The sequence below is a fragment of the Aotus nancymaae genome, unplaced genomic scaffold, assembly GCF_030222135.1.
Source record: "Aotus nancymaae isolate 86718 unplaced genomic scaffold, 86718_ANA_hifiasm-v0.15.2.pri h1tg000081l, whole genome shotgun sequence".
Taxonomy (NCBI): Eukaryota; Metazoa; Chordata; class Mammalia; order Primates; family Aotidae; genus Aotus; species Aotus nancymaae.
Window position 1 is genome coordinate 2,901,314 of NW_026988496.1, and position 15,565 is coordinate 2,916,878.

At 39.6% G+C, this 15,565-nt stretch overlaps 1 protein-coding gene and 1 long non-coding RNA gene across 8 annotated transcripts in view; one reads left to right on the forward strand and one right to left on the reverse strand.

Annotated features, from left to right (window-relative positions):
- Window positions 1–15,565, reverse strand: part of EDA (ectodysplasin A) — a 419,967-nt gene that overhangs the window by 85,823 nt on the left and 318,579 nt on the right. For all 7 annotated transcript variants that reach the window (XM_064368911.1, XM_064368910.1, XM_012460823.2 and 4 more), the window contains exon 2: window positions 4,681–4,786. In XM_064368911.1, the coding sequence (XP_064224981.1) occupies window positions 4,681–4,786 (106 nt within the window). The remainder of the gene's footprint in view (window positions 1–4,680; window positions 4,787–15,565) is intronic.
- The window catches only part of LOC105722981 (uncharacterized), a 78,906-nt gene that overhangs the window by 50,094 nt on the left and 13,247 nt on the right, over window positions 1–15,565 (forward strand). The window contains exon 2 of the long non-coding RNA XR_001108714.2: window positions 12,363–12,447. This is a non-coding gene — a long non-coding RNA (uncharacterized LOC105722981). The remainder of the gene's footprint in view (window positions 1–12,362; window positions 12,448–15,565) is intronic.

Consider the following 15,565-nt stretch of genomic DNA (forward strand, 5'->3'; position numbering starts at 1 on the left):
TGAATTTTCTGTTTCTTTTTTCCCTAGACATTCTCATAGCTCATACTTCATTTCATTAAGGTCTCTTCCCAAATGCTCCCTTATCAGAGATATCTTCCTTGATCACCTTACAGCATACCCCATCACTCTGTCTCCCTGTTGCTCTGCTGTATTTTTCTTCAAACCACTTATCAAATTTAACCAACTTTATTTATTGTCTGTCTCTTTATGCTGGAAGTAAATCACTTTGAGGGCAACAGGAAATATTTATTGAGGGTCTATTAGGTGCCAAGTCTGTTTCTAGGCAGTGAGGACATAAAAGAAAAAAAAAAAAATGCAAATATCTTTATTGAATTTTTATTCAAGTATTATATAAACTGCTGTATTTACTTAGTAAATATTTGATGAGTGTATTCAATAAATTTAGTATATGCTCAGCAGAGTAACAAGAATGGTTCAACGGAAAAGGAGATTTGGATTGACTTATCACTCTGTAACTCATTGGAGCACCAAAATGGTTCTATAGACCACCGGGTGAAAGGTTGGAAATCTAATAAAATTTGAGAGGACCCCCAGGCATTCTATACTTGTAACTCTAAGGGGCTCTTGGATTCCTCCAAGCTATACTGATTAAAGAAAAATGCATGGATTGCATGAGAAACTTGGCATTGGCACCAAAAGACTAGAGTCTAGTGACTGACTAGAGTATCAGATCAGGAGGGAAGTAGACAAGAAGTGCTAAAAATTAGTAAGAGAGGATTTGACCTTGACCAGAGAGAAAACTGTTTTGTATCAGGACAGAATGAACGTTGTAAGGAAGATCAGTATCAGAGATGTTGGTAGCCAGATTTGGATAAAGTAGTTTTGGGGAAGGGAAGAAATTATCTTCTTTTTTTTTTTTTTATTGCATTTTAGGTTTTGGGGTACATGTGAAAAACATGAAAAGTTGTTGCATAGGTGCATTCATGGCAGTGTGATTTGCTGCCTCCCTCCCCCTCACCCATATCTGGCATTTCTCCCCATGCTATCCCTCCCCAACTCCCCCCCCCACTGTCCCTCCTACTCCCCCGCAACAGACCCCCGTGTATAGTGCTCCCCTCCCTGTGTCCATGTGTTCTCCTTGTTCAACACCCTCCTATGAGTGAGAACATGTGGTGTTTGGTTTTGTGTTCTTGTGTCAGTTTGCTGAGAATGATGGTTTCCAGGTTCATCCATGTCCCTACAAAGGACGCGAACTCCTCATTTTTAATGGCTGCATAATATTCCATGGTGTATATGTGCCACATTTTTCCTGTCCAGTCTATCATCGATGGGCATTTGGGTTGGTTCCAGGTCTTTGCTATTGTAAACTGTGCTGCAATGAACATTCGTGTGCATGTGTCCTTATAGTAGAACGATTTATAATCCTTTGGATATATGCCCAGTAATGGGATTGCTGGGTCAAATGGAATTTCTATTTCTAGGTCCTTGAGGAATCGCCACACTGTTTTCCACAGTGGTTGAACTAATTTACACTCCCACCAACAGTGTAAAAGTGTTCCTATTTCTCCACATCCTCTCCAGCATCTATTTTCTCCAGATTTTTTAATGATCGCCATTCTAACTGGCATGAGATGGTATCTCAATGTAGTTTTGATTTGCATTTCTCTAATGACCAGTGATGATGAGCATTTTTTCATATGCTTGTTGGCCTCACGTATGTCTTTTCTTGTAAAGTATCTGTTCATATCCTTCACCCATTTTTGAATGGGCTTGTTTGTTTTTTTCTTGTAAATCTGTTTTAGTTCATTGTAAATTCTGGATATGAGCCCTTTGTCAGATGGGTAGGCTGCAAAAATTTTTTCCCATTCTGTTGGTTGCCAATTCACTCTATTGACTGTTTCTTTTGCCGTGCAGAAGCTGTGGAGTTTGATTAGGTCCCATTTGTCTATTTTGGCTTTTGTTGCCAATGCTTTTGGTGTTTTGGTCATAAAGTCCTTGCCTACGCCTATGTCCTGAATGGTTTTGCCTAGGTTTCCATATTCATGGTTAGGAAGAATTAATATCGTGAAAATGGCCATACTGCCCAAAGTAATTTACAGATTCAGTGCTATCCCCATCAAGCTACCAATGATCTTCTTCACAGAACTGGAAAAAACCACCTTAAACTTCATATGGAACCAAAAGAGAGCCCGCATAGCCAAGTCAATTCTAAGCAAAAAGAACAAAGCAGGAGGCATCACACTACCGGACTTCAAACTCTACTACAAGGCTACGGTAATCAAAACAGCATGGTACTGGTACCAAAACAGAGATATAGACCAATGGAACAGAACAGAGGCGTCAGAGGCAACACAACATATCTACAACCATCCGATCTTTGACAAACCTGATAAAAACAAGCAATGGGGAAAGGATTCCCTGTTCAATAAGTGGTGTTGGGAAAACTGGCTAACCATATGCAGAAAGCAGAAACTCAACCCCTTCCTGACACCTTACACTAAAATTGACTCCAGATGGATTAAAGACTTAAACATAAGGCCTAACACCATAAAAACACTAGAAATTATCTTCTTTAAGAGAAAACTTGGGAGGTTAGATGAAGAGGTAAACCTTAGAAGTCATTAGACTTTCCACTTGGAGAGGGAGGGAAGACCATGTCCACTATTGAAGATGATATTGCTCTTACCTGTCTCCTCTCTTCCTAAGCAACCAGGGATTATGAAAAGTTTGATGGTAGTGGGAGTAGCCTCGGGGAAAAGCCAAAGGTAGAGAGACGTACATGCATCAGAGGGTGAGATGATTAGGAGAGGAAAGGGACCATGCTTCTCAGCTTCCTGCTTCCACATAGCCAGAAGACTTCCAGGAAACTGGCTACAAGTGGTAGGTGAATAATACTTCATGGACTGCATTTCTTAGGCTTGAATTGGTCATCAATTGTAGAGAATGGCCCCACTGGTCCAGTTCTCCATTCAAAGGCTCAATGCTGCTGCCACCTCCACTGACTAGAAAACCCTATCTTATTGCTCTGCCTCTTTTTTTTTAAAAAAATATTATTTGGGTTCCTTGTTCTGAGCTCTTTCTCAGATTTCAACCAGTTCTACTTCTTCTTACCCCTACTGACAAAGTCCTGGCTCCATCTCTTTAATAGCTCCCACCTTCTAAAACTGCTTCCATCATTGGCCCTTACTCACATCAACCAATGTCAGTTTAAAAATATCATTTTCATTTTTTGTTTTTTTGAGATGGAGTTTTGCTCTTGCTGCCCAGGCTGGAGTGCAATGGTGCGATCTTGGCTCACTGCAACCTCTGCCTCCGGGTTCAAGCAATTCTCCTGCCTCAGCCTCCCAAGTAGCTGGGATTACAGGCACGTGCCACCACACCCGGCTAATTTTGTGTTTTTAGTAGAGATGGGGTTTCTCCATGTTGGTCAGGCTGGTCTCGAACTCCCGACCTCAGGTGATCCATCTGCCTCCGCCTCCTAAAGTGCTGGGATTACAGGCGTGAGCCACCACTCCAGGCCTCATTTTCATCTTAATAAAGTCATGTTGCTTTGTAATCCTCTAGACATATATTATTGGCATATGTAGCCAGCATCCAGATGCCTTTGTAGCTGCCCAGAGATAGGTATTTTACAAACTCCTGTGCCCAAAGGGGTGGCATTATGTCAGCTGACAGAGTGATGCTGAAATATCAGAGCAATTCAAAGACTCTGCCCAGAAGCTAGCTTAATATTTTGTCATGCCCCACAGAATGCATTGCTAGTTAACTCAAAGCTATTACACTCAGAACAGGGATGGTTTCCATTGATACATCATTGCCTAGCTGAAGCGGCAGTCAACATCATCAACTTACATAACAAATACCAATAATGTTCCAGAGACTAGGCTAGATTCTAGGGTCATACAAGGAGAAATGAATCTCTGCCCTCAAGAAACCTATAAACTAGTTCTAGAAGCTCTAGTTCAGATTTGGGCATGGTAGTGGATACAAACATTGATAAAGTTATCATTGGAATTAACACATCATGTAAGTGCTAGCAGGGCATAACACTGTCAATTCCAAGAATAGGACCAAATCCTCTTGGTGACCTTAAGAGATGTGGGACATCTCCGGGAGAGATGACGTCCTTACAGAGGGTGATCTTGAGAGATACAAATGCTACCGTGGCTCTCAGACATACTGAGAAAGGACTGAAGGTATCTGGAGTTGGAGGAGGGAGGATCCTTGTATAGTTAGTTCTATGTTAAAGGACTGATTGGTAGGTTAGGCTGCAGAAATAGTCTATGACCTTGGGTCTGAGCCCAATATATAAGATGATGAGGCACTATTGAGAAGGTAGTTCTTTTTTTATTTTTTTGAGATGGAGTCTCGCTCTGTCACCCAGGCTGGAGTGTCATGGCACAATCTCAGCTCACTGCAACCTCCACCTCCTGGGTTCAAGCGATTCTCCTGCCTCAGCCTCCCAAACAGCTGGGACTACAGGCGCCTGCCACCCTGCCTGGCTAATTATTTTTGTATTTTTAGTAGAGACAGGGTTTCACCATGTTCGCCAAGCTGGTTTTGAACTCCTGACCTCAAGTGATCTGCCTGCCTCAGCCTCCCAAAATGCTAGGATTACAGGTGTGAGCTGCCGCGCCCTGCTGAGAAGGTAGTTCTTAAAAGAATATTTTTACTAACATATATCTCAGAATTAATAGAGGATCACCCAAGTAGACTTACCATCTGCTCCTTCATTGCTTTTGCTTCTTTTATTGCGGCGAACACGCCTACTTTCTTCTTCAGAGTATGGCTTTTCATCAGGGAAGAAGAAATTCAATAGGGCCATCTGTAAAAATAACAAGTAGATTAGTCAAAGTTGACCCCAGTCAGTCATAGCCAACATAAAAAACTAGCTTTCCATAGACAGTCCACCTGTACCTTAAGTTTGATGTGTCTAAAGCCTGAGCCTATCCTCCCCTCCACTCCTCCACTGTACAAATCATTTTATTTTTGATACAATTATTTTTCCAATCATGCAGTCATGAAATTTTGGTTAATTTCTGAATCCCATTTATTCTGCCCTGAATAGCTAATAAATAATCCATCAGGTCCCATTTCTTCATATATTTCTGGGGTTCACAGAGCCCAGCCACAAATTTCTAACTACTGCAAATACTGATGATGCCTACTCAGAATTTGAGTTGAACAGAAAACTAAACAGAAAAACTTGAGCCACACAGTAGCTCATGCCTGTAATCCCAGCACTTTGGGAGGCCAAGGTGGGCGGATCACTTGAGGTCTGGAGTTCGAAACCAGCCTGACCAACATCGTGAAACCCCATCTCTACTAAAAATACAAAATTAGCAAGGTGTGGTGGTGGGCGCCTGTAATCCCAGCTACTTGGGAGGCTGAGGCAGGAGAATCACCTGAATCCACGAGGTGGAGGTTGCAGTGAGCCAAGATTGCACCACTGTACTCCAACCTGGGAAACAAGAGCAAAACTCTATCTCAAAAAAAAAAAAAAAAAAAAAAGAAAACCTTGAGTTACTACTCCCTATTGGACTTCATTATTATACATCCATGATTTTGCCATATTCCTATTTATGATATAATTTTGGTTTATTCCCAAAATACTGTACATCCAATGCTGAGGTACCATTTATGTCAATGCTCTTCTAGGAGTTAGTCATGACAAAGCACACAATTACTTTCTCCCCTTCCGAGATTTCTATAGCACTTGTGGTCTATAAGACTAATTTTGGTACTTGGTCCTCTACTGTCTTACAATGATCTTTCATAGTAATACAATACGTTTCATATGTGAATGGGTCTGGCTTTACTAATAATCATAGCTTAAATATATACTTGCTGAATCAAATTATAATCTTTTAGCATTAGTGCTTTATTGTGGTAAAACACATGCTTGAGGTAAACAGTAAACACAGTAGTAGGATTGAGTGATTCTAATGCCAACTCTGCCACTTACTAGCTGTGTAACCTTAAACAATTTACTTAAGCTTTAGTTTCCTCATCTGTAAATAGGGATAATAATAGTACTCTGCTCACAAAACAGTTGTAGAGTTAGAACAGTACTTAGCATGTAGTATGCACTTAATAAATGTTCGCTATTACTATTACTATTGGCAATCTTCAAAATAGAATGGTTAGATAATTTGGGGTCTAAAAAGAACAAATGAATCTGCATTTTCATTCTATTACCAGTTCAAAGAATAAACAATTCTAGAGTCCTCATGTCTGCTCAATCTCTGATTAAGTGGAAAAAAATGGGTTGGACCCAAGAAAGCTGTAACATTCTACACAAACTTTCTTCAAAATTCTGTGATTTACTCAATATCCTTAAGGTGTAGGATTAGCATCTTGAAGGATACATTAATGTATTAAATATAAAATTAGTAAATCAATGTGCAGGTTAATTTCTATCTTGTCAACAGGATTGCATTTCAAGATAAACTGCCGTTTTTTTCAAAAATGGTTGAATATCAATCAACAATTTCACATCATTCAACTGAGTAGTATTTTTGAGTTACTTGATTGGAATGTAAAAATGCATTTTCTCATACAATCAACATAATAAAGTCTGGCTAATTTTCCTGATAAGCCCACAGAAAGTTACTTAACTCACAATATCAATAAGCTAATGTACTAATAATAGTATAAAACTAAACTGCTGTTTATAATAAAATCTCGATCATTTGCAACTCTACAAGTCATCTTGGATAGAAGAGTTTTCTTGATAACTTTGAGCACTGAAACTTACTTCAGCTATGCAGCCATAGAAAAGAATAAGATCATGTCCTTTGTAGGTACATGGATGGAGTTGGAGGTCATTATCCTTAGCAAATGAATGCAGGAACAGGAAACCAAAATATGGCATGTTTTCACTTATAAGTGGGAGCTAAGTGATGGGAACACATAGATGCATGGTACGGGCAACACACACTGGGGCCTGTTGGAGGGTAGAAGTTGGGAGGAGGGAGAGGATCAGGAAAAATAACAAATGGATACTAGGCTTAATACCTGGGTGATGAAATAATCTGTATAACAAATGCCCAGGATACACATTTACCTATGTAACAAACTTGCACATCCTGCACATGTATCCCTGAACTTAAAAGCTAAAAAATAAAACAAAAAAACCCCAGTAATAACAATATTTACTTCAGTGTTTGTGAATATTAAAGTATATGATAGGGCCTAATATAATGCAATAAAAAAGGAAATGAGTTTATAATATATGATTTAATTCAGTGCTTACTGAATATGTGAGCACTACTATTTGCCTGTACATTAAATGACCTCAGTCCACTATGGTTTTGAGGGTTTTTTAATGATTACAATTATAGAGCAATACATGCCTTGATAGAGAGTAGATTCAAGTTCTCTGGGAGCAAGAGGGCATGCATCTAACACAAAATGAAAGTGGACAAGTCTTCTTGGAGGAGGTGCTACCTCTGTGAATCCTAAAGGATGTCAAGGATTTAGTGATAAATGGAAAATGAAAAAGGAATTCCAAGAAAAGGGAGCACTGTGTTTAAAGGTTCAGAGGAAAAAGAAAGAATAACAATTTTTGGAACTACAAGTAGCTTAGAATAAGTGGTAGGAGGTGAGAAGGAATGGTGAGAAATAAGCCAAGGAGTATTAAATAAGAGCCAGATCATGTTAAGGAATTTAGTCTTAGATCTTGCAGCAGGGGGATCTTCTCAATGAGTTTTCCCTTTTGAAATTTTTGTACCTTATAAAAATTTGAGATATAATTTACATACAATAAAATGCACAAATTTTAAGCAAACTGGTCTAAGAGATTTGACAAATGCACACACTTTTGTAACCACCACCCAAATCAAGATAAATCGAGATTTCTATCACCTCCTAAAATTTTCCCTTGGGCCCCTTCCAGTCATTCTCCAGTGCCCCCGACCCTGAGACAACTACTATTCTGATTTCTATCACAATAACTTAGTTTTTCCTGTTCTAGACTAGAACCATCCATTATAATTTTTCATATGTATGAATGAATAGGAATTTTCATTCAACATAGTATCAGTGAGATTCATCCATGTTGTTGGATATATCACTAGTTCATTCCTTTTTAGTGCTGAGTAGTAGTATTTCACTGTATGGCTCTATCACATTTTTTCTATGAATTCTGCCATTGATGGACATCTGTGTTGTTTCTAGTTTGGGGCTATTATAAATAAAGCTAATATGAACATTAATGTACATGTCTTTGTGTAGACCTATGTTTTCATGTTTCTTGGTTAAACACCTAGGAGTAGAACCTCTGGGTTATGTGCTATTTGTTGTAAGAAACTGTCAAACTATTTTCCAAAGTGACTGTACCATTTTAAATGCTTACCAACAATGTATGAGTCCCAGTGCTCTGCATCTGCACCAACACTTGGTACTGTCAGTATTTTTAATTAATCCACTATTCTGGTAGATGTGAAGTACTGTTTCATTGTGATTGGTTTTTGAGTGCTTAAACTTCTTTTTAATGTTATTTCATCTTTTACCTTACTGTCAACTATCAGATTTCACTTTATCTACCTGTAACATCTTTCCCAGTCCCTTCAGATTTGCTGCTTATAATTTGCTATAGGCTTGATATTTAGTTAAAACTAATTAGACTCATGTACAGATAGAATAAATGGGCAATGAGTGTGGTTTTGGATGGCTTTTCCAATAAGTCAGATGCATATTCTCTAGTGGCTTAGAAGCCATTTGTTTACCACTTGATTTCTGGCTGTGGTCTAGATAGATGAATTTGTCATATACCCAAGTTCTACATGGGTAGGTTATTAAGCATAATGCTATTTCTAGGAAAAGAGATTTTTGAAATGCAAATGAAGAACCTCCCTGCCATTACCAATTACAATTCCAGAGATTCCCTCATACTTGTGCTCCCTCATGGGCTCAGCTCCTATGTGAGTTCTGCCAGGGGCTCTAGCACCTTCCTGTGTCCTAGTGGTGGCAGTAGGAAAAGGGCTCATGTATTAGACCCTTAGAATAGTATCATTAGAATAGTATTAAATAGTATTATTCTAAGGGTCTAATAGGAGCTTGTGAGAACTCAAGCCCCCAGAAGAGGAGGGTTGAGGGAGAAACAAACTTCTGCAGACAGCAGAAACAACTCCACCTTCCATGAGTAGTAAGAGTAGTTCAAAGTCCCTCAATAGAGGTTGTTGATTAATGTGGGACATTCATAAGTTAAGTGTTCATTAGAAGAGAACTGCCTGCCTGTATATGAAAATGCCTTGAACATAGTTATATGGTTTGGCTGTGTCGCCACTCAAATCTCATCTTGAATTCCCACGTGTTGTGGGAGGGACCCTATGGGAGGCAACTGAATCATGGGGGCAATTCTTTCCTTACAGTTCTCATGATAGTGAATAAGTCTCATGAAATCTGATGGTTTTATAAAGAGGAATTCACCTGCACAAGCTCTCTCTCTTTGCCTGCTGCCATCCATGTAAAACGTGACTTGCTCCTCCTTGCCTTTTGCCATGATTGTGAGGCTTCCCCAGTCACGTGGAACTGTAAGTTCAGTTAAACCCCTTTCTTTTGTAAATTGCCCAGTCTCAGTTATGTCTTTACCAGCAGCATGAAAATGGACTAATACACACAGTTTCTATTTGTTCAACAAAAATCAGAAGAAAACAACACAAAAACACTGTTTAAAATGAGAGATTCCCTATCCCTTTTTTGTATCTCAGAGGTAGAAGGGAAAACTATCCTCTGTATAATGGTAAAGACAAAAATCAGTGTCTGCTCATACAAAATGTCTGGAATTCTAGCTTGAGTTTTGCATTCATTAGCATAGCCTCCAGAGGCAAGTTGCAGGATATGAACAAAACAGCCTTCTCTTTTAGAATATTGTTTTCCTACTGCACAAGGGAGGAGGCATCAGGAATGTTGGCCACAGTCAGGCATTTTGCTCAAGGGGAAAAAACTCTAATTCTTTACAATTTATTAAGTGATTACACCCTTGTTTCCTATGGTAAAATTACATGGTAAATAGCACCTGCAGATTACAGGGATATCAACTGGAAACAATTTGTTAACAGTGAGACATGGGGGATACATCCATTATTGCTAGTGACTCTCCAGACACTGCTACAAACATATTTTTTATATATCTAAACCCACAAAATTATATTTTGTACCATGACATAGAATAAATTTAATTCATTTTCTATTTCATGGCTAATGTCCTTGATTGTACTAGATAATTCATTGAAAATTACTCATAAGTCTCTTTAGGGAAGGCGTCACACATCCATTTTTGTATACCTAGTGCCTAGCCCTGGGCCTGGCGCATAATAGACCCTAATAAATCTCACTCTGTTGAAAGAATAATTACATTGTCTTTGTTCATGTTGTTATAATGAAATACCTGAAATTTGGTATCTTATAAAGAAGATAAATTTATTTTCTCACAGTTCTGGGGGCTAAAAATTCCAAGATCAAGGTGCCAACAGGTTTGACTATGAAGTGAGGGCTGCTCTCTGCTTCCAAGAGGCCATCTTGTTTTTGCATCCTCTAGAGGAGAGGAACACTGTGTACTCACATGATGGAAGGCAAAAGGGAGAGAGAGCTGAATACTGCATGAAGTCTCTTTTAAAAAGGCCTTAATCCTATTCACAAGGTAGGAGCCCTAATGGCCTAATCACCTCTAATGGCCTCACCTCTTAATACCACCATATTGGCAACACCTACATTTTGGAAGGGACAAACTTAAACCAGAGAGCGGACTATCTATCACCAATCCATTCCTTAAAGCCAATATTTTTTTTGACTCTAATTGGGGCTAGTTTTTGGGATCCATCATGGAGAGGTACACTAAGGATTCGATACACTACTCGTGGGAATCAAATCAAAGGGATCCGAAGAATGAGAGACCCTATAGGTCAGTGGTTCTCAAACTGCAGTGTACATCATAATCACTAAGCAAGAGTGTCAAAATGCAGAATCCCAGGCCTTCCCCTTCCCAAATTTAGAGTCAGTCTGAGGTGGGACCCTAGAATCTGACTTTTCAACTTGCTCTCTAGGCGATTCTGATGCACCCAATCCTTGAACTAAACTTTGAGAAACAGCTGTATTTTTCATTTATCAACCAGTTCATTACCTTTAGACTAAAGAAGCAAAGTCCTCTTTTTTCTTCTGGGTAAAATAAGGGTCTTGTATAGCTAGTGTTTTTTCACCTTTTCTTCTATCATTCCCAGAGCTAATCTATTTATGAAATTGGTACTTCATGTCCCTCAAGAGGAGGCAGGTACATACCAGGCTCTTTAAAATCAGCAAATCACCTATTATTTTTCAAAATGATTTCTCTTTCAATGTTGTTGAATATAAAATCTATTTTTCTTATTGCAACCACTGCCGTCACCATCATCATCCATGAGCAATCAGCTGGGACCTTCAAATAAATTAAACCATTTATGCCCTGAAACATTCAACAAAATCTCTAAGTGATTTCAATATAGCAAGATATGAGCATCCTGGCACCAATGAGTGAAACAGAGTTGCTTCATTGGTACATATCCATGATGGATATGATGTCATAGATATAAAATAAATACAAGAGATGGCATTGAATGCACTTTTAATCATAAGAACCCTTAACTCGACATGCTGTGATTGTCAACAAAAGGTCTGGAGAAGGTCGTTCAGGGTGTTGTTGTCTGAACAAACATTGAGTACTTGCCATATGGAAGGCACTGAACTAGAAACTGTCTTTAATATACATAGACAAACAACTTAAAAATAATCTTGTGTATTTTTGTAGCAGTGATAGCACTACATAATAGAAGGTAGTAAAGTTTCAAAAACAGTGTGACAAGAACAGAAACATAGTATGTGCTGGTTGATGAACAGAGTGTGTCAACTCCTGGGAGTGAGCAAATGAGGACATTCAACACTGATCACAGCATCCCATGGGAGCTGTCACCAGTGGGGTGGGGGAGGAGGTGGTAGCAATCAGGCCAAATGCCAAATGAAATTAGCATCTTGGACATCTCTGATGTGAGTGCCAGGGATTACCATGTCTTGTAGATATGTCAGAGGATGACTGAAATTGTGGAGTAAGACTAAGCGTGGAAGCTAAACACAACCAACATTTTTTTCATCACATAGAGATAGAAGCATCACTGAATTCTGCTTCCTAGGCAGTTTGACTTAAAAATTACTGCCCCAAAATGCAAGTAACTATAAAGTAGAAAGGAAAATAAAAAAAGTATTTTTACTTGGGAAGATTATCATGGAATGGCACCAGTGTGAAATTGTACTACAGACCAGTTCAATCTCTGGCTTTTCTTAGATCCCATTTTGGGGCAGAACAGATCCCCTAACATTTATCAAATACTGCTTTATATATCTTAATAGTAATTTTTCTTCCCTCATAGGTAGTAAGCTCCCCAATGGCAAGTATATTTGTGGGTCCAGAACCAGTGTGGACTTGTCCTCTGGACAGGATGAAATCTACTTAAGGTATGCATCAAAGAGCAAGATGAGTTATTAGAAACACAAAACTATTAATGCACAGGGGGAAAATGAACCCCTGCCTTGACCTTTTGTTTCCTAGGTTCAGCTAGATTCCTAACATCCAGAACAGAGCTGAAAAACTAAAAGCTTACTGAATTGATCCTCATTAACGGAAAATATAAATTGCGTTCAGCTTTTGTATTACTTTGAAATTTACACCCAGCACAGATGTCACATCTACCTTGTTGAACTGTTTTACTGTGAGTCAGAGTCATGCTTAATGTAAAATGGCAAGAGGGGATGACTACTACTGAGATTCTGGAAGTCAGCTGGTCTATCAGCATTAAATCACTGTTCCTTGCTGACATGTGTAGAGATGCAATGGCAGAAGGAAACCCAAGTATCTTTGGTATGGTAGCTTTATGGCATAACCCCAAGCAGGGGTGGCATAAGAAATACTCTAAAGGATGTATTAAAGCATGGTTTCAAGTGACATTAACATAGCTGCAGGTGGTTGGGGAAAACAGCAGCAGAGACCAGCTTGGAATGCAACAATAATATGGAATTTAGAAACTCTTTTTGAGCAAATGCTTTCAGCTGACCATAAGTCAAACACAGAAATACAGACAGTAACAGGCTCTACAAGTAGCAGCTGCAGACACAAATCAAAAAACGGTTTGTATGTATGTCATATAGAAAGGACTTTTGGTTGAAGATTTAGTCTTTGCTCCCCATGAGAGTGGATGACATCAGTAGTGACATCTTTGAATAAAAGGAAGGTCAACAATATATACTGGATGACACTGCCTTCCCTTGGGAGTATGTGCTTATTTATTTTGCAATACCTCATACTTCTAAAGTGAAAAGTGCTTTGGCACATAAAGAGAAAAACATACTCTTCCACTTGTAGTACCTGAAAATCACTAAAGGCTATCATTTGTGAGTAGCTCACAAATTAGATGAGCTCTGGATTCAGAAAACATTAGCTCAAACACAACCTCTTAATTATGAATTGTTAAATGGCTCTTGAACATTTGATAATGACGTTGCAGTTTATCTTTATGAAGCTAGACTAGCACAAGTTAGAGTAGCATCATGACTAAATTGAGATTGCCTGTTCAATACATTTAAGCTAGGATTTTTTTCTCCTTGTCCAAAATTTCACTATTAATAGTATTCTATGAAATCCAATCTTCTCCCAATGGAGACTTAAACCACATAAACTACCCCTAAGCCACATCTGACCACAACATTCAAGACAAATATGAAGGAAGGATAAAAGTGAGGTAGTTGAAAACGCCGAGTGGAGTGATCCAAGATGGCCAAATAGGAACAGCTCTGGAGTGCAGTCCCCAGTGAAAAAAACGCAGAGAGTGAGTGATCGCCACATTTCCAAATGAGTTATTACTGCCCAGAGACCAGGAGATTCCCGGGCTGAAAAGCGCTATGAATTTCCAGCATGGCTGTTTCAGCTAGTGCAGTGGGTCTCTCCATAAAAACTCACACAAATCTGGGTGGCCGTTTCAACTGGCGCCTGGAACACCTGGGAGACAGAGCTGCCCATTCAACTGAAAAAAAGGGGGCTGAAACAGGGAGCCAGGTGATCTGGCTCCACGGGTCCCACCCCGACAAAGACCAGCAATCTGAAACACTCTGGATTGAGAGTTTCACAGCAAGTGCAGCTGGACCCAGGATGGTCCAGCTTTGTTGGGGGAAGGGTGTCTGCCATTACCAAGGCAGTCCACCATTAATGAGGCAAACTGCCATTACCAAGGCAGTTCTAACTATACCTCTATAAACAAAACTGAAAGGAAGTTCACACAGCAGGTGGGCAGAGCCCATGGCAGCTCAGCAACAACTCTGCTGGCAGACTGTGACTAGGATACCTGCTTGCTGGGCAGGGCATCTCTGAAAAAAGGCAGCAGAATAACAGGAACTTATAAATAAAGCTCCACCTTCCCAGGACAGAGCACCTGGGAAAAAAGGCAGTTATGAGTTCCTGCAGCAGACTTAAACGTACCTGTCCAGCAGATCTGAATGGAACAACAGAGCTCATAGCTCAGCATTTGAGCTCCTATAAGGGACAGACTGTCATCTCAAGCAGCTCACTGACCCCCGTATATCCAAAGAGACACCTCATAAAGGAGAGCTCAGGCTAATATCTGGTGGGTATCCTTCTGGGACAAAGATAACAGAAGAAGAAACTGGCAGAAACCCTGACTGTTCTGCAGCTGCCACAGGTGATCCCCAGGCAAGCAGGGTCTGGAGTGGACCTCCAGCAGTCCTACAGCAGAGGGGCCTGACTGTTAGAAGTAAAACTAAAAAACAGAAAGAAATAATTTCATCATCAACAAAAAGCGTCCACTCAGAGACCCCATCTGAAAGTCACCAATCACAAAGACCACAGGTAGATAAATCCACAAAGATGGGAAGAAACCAGTGCCAAAAGGATAAAAACACTCAAAACCAGAATGCCTCTCTTCCTCCAAGGGATCACAACTCCTCACCAGCAAGGGAAAAAAACTGGATGGAGAATGAATCTGATGAATTGACAGAAGCAGGCTTCAGAAGGTGGGTAATAACAAACTTCTCTGAGCTAAAAGAACATGTTCTAATCCAATGCAAAGAAACTAAGAACCTTGAAAAAATGTTTGACAAAATGCTAACGAGAATAAACAGCTTAGAGAGGAATATAAATGAATTGATGGAGCTGAAAAACACAACACGAGAACTTCGCGAAGCATACACAAGTTTCAACAGCCAAATTGACCAAGCAGAAGAAAGGATATCAGAGGTCGAAGATCAACTCAATGAAATAAAACTAGAAGGCAAGATTAGAGTAAAAAGAGTGAAAAGAAATCAACAAAGCCTCCAAGAAAAATGGGATTATGTGAAAAGACCTAATCTAGGTTTCATAGGTGTACCTGAATGTGACGGAGAGAATGAATCGAAGCTGGAAAACACTCTTCAGGATGTTATACAGGAGAACATCCCTAACCTAGCAAGGCAGGCCAACATTCAAGTCCAGGAAATACAGAGAACACCACAAAGACATTCCTCAAGAAGAGCACCACAAGGGTACATAATTGTCAGATTCACCAGGGTTGAAATGAAGGAAAAAATG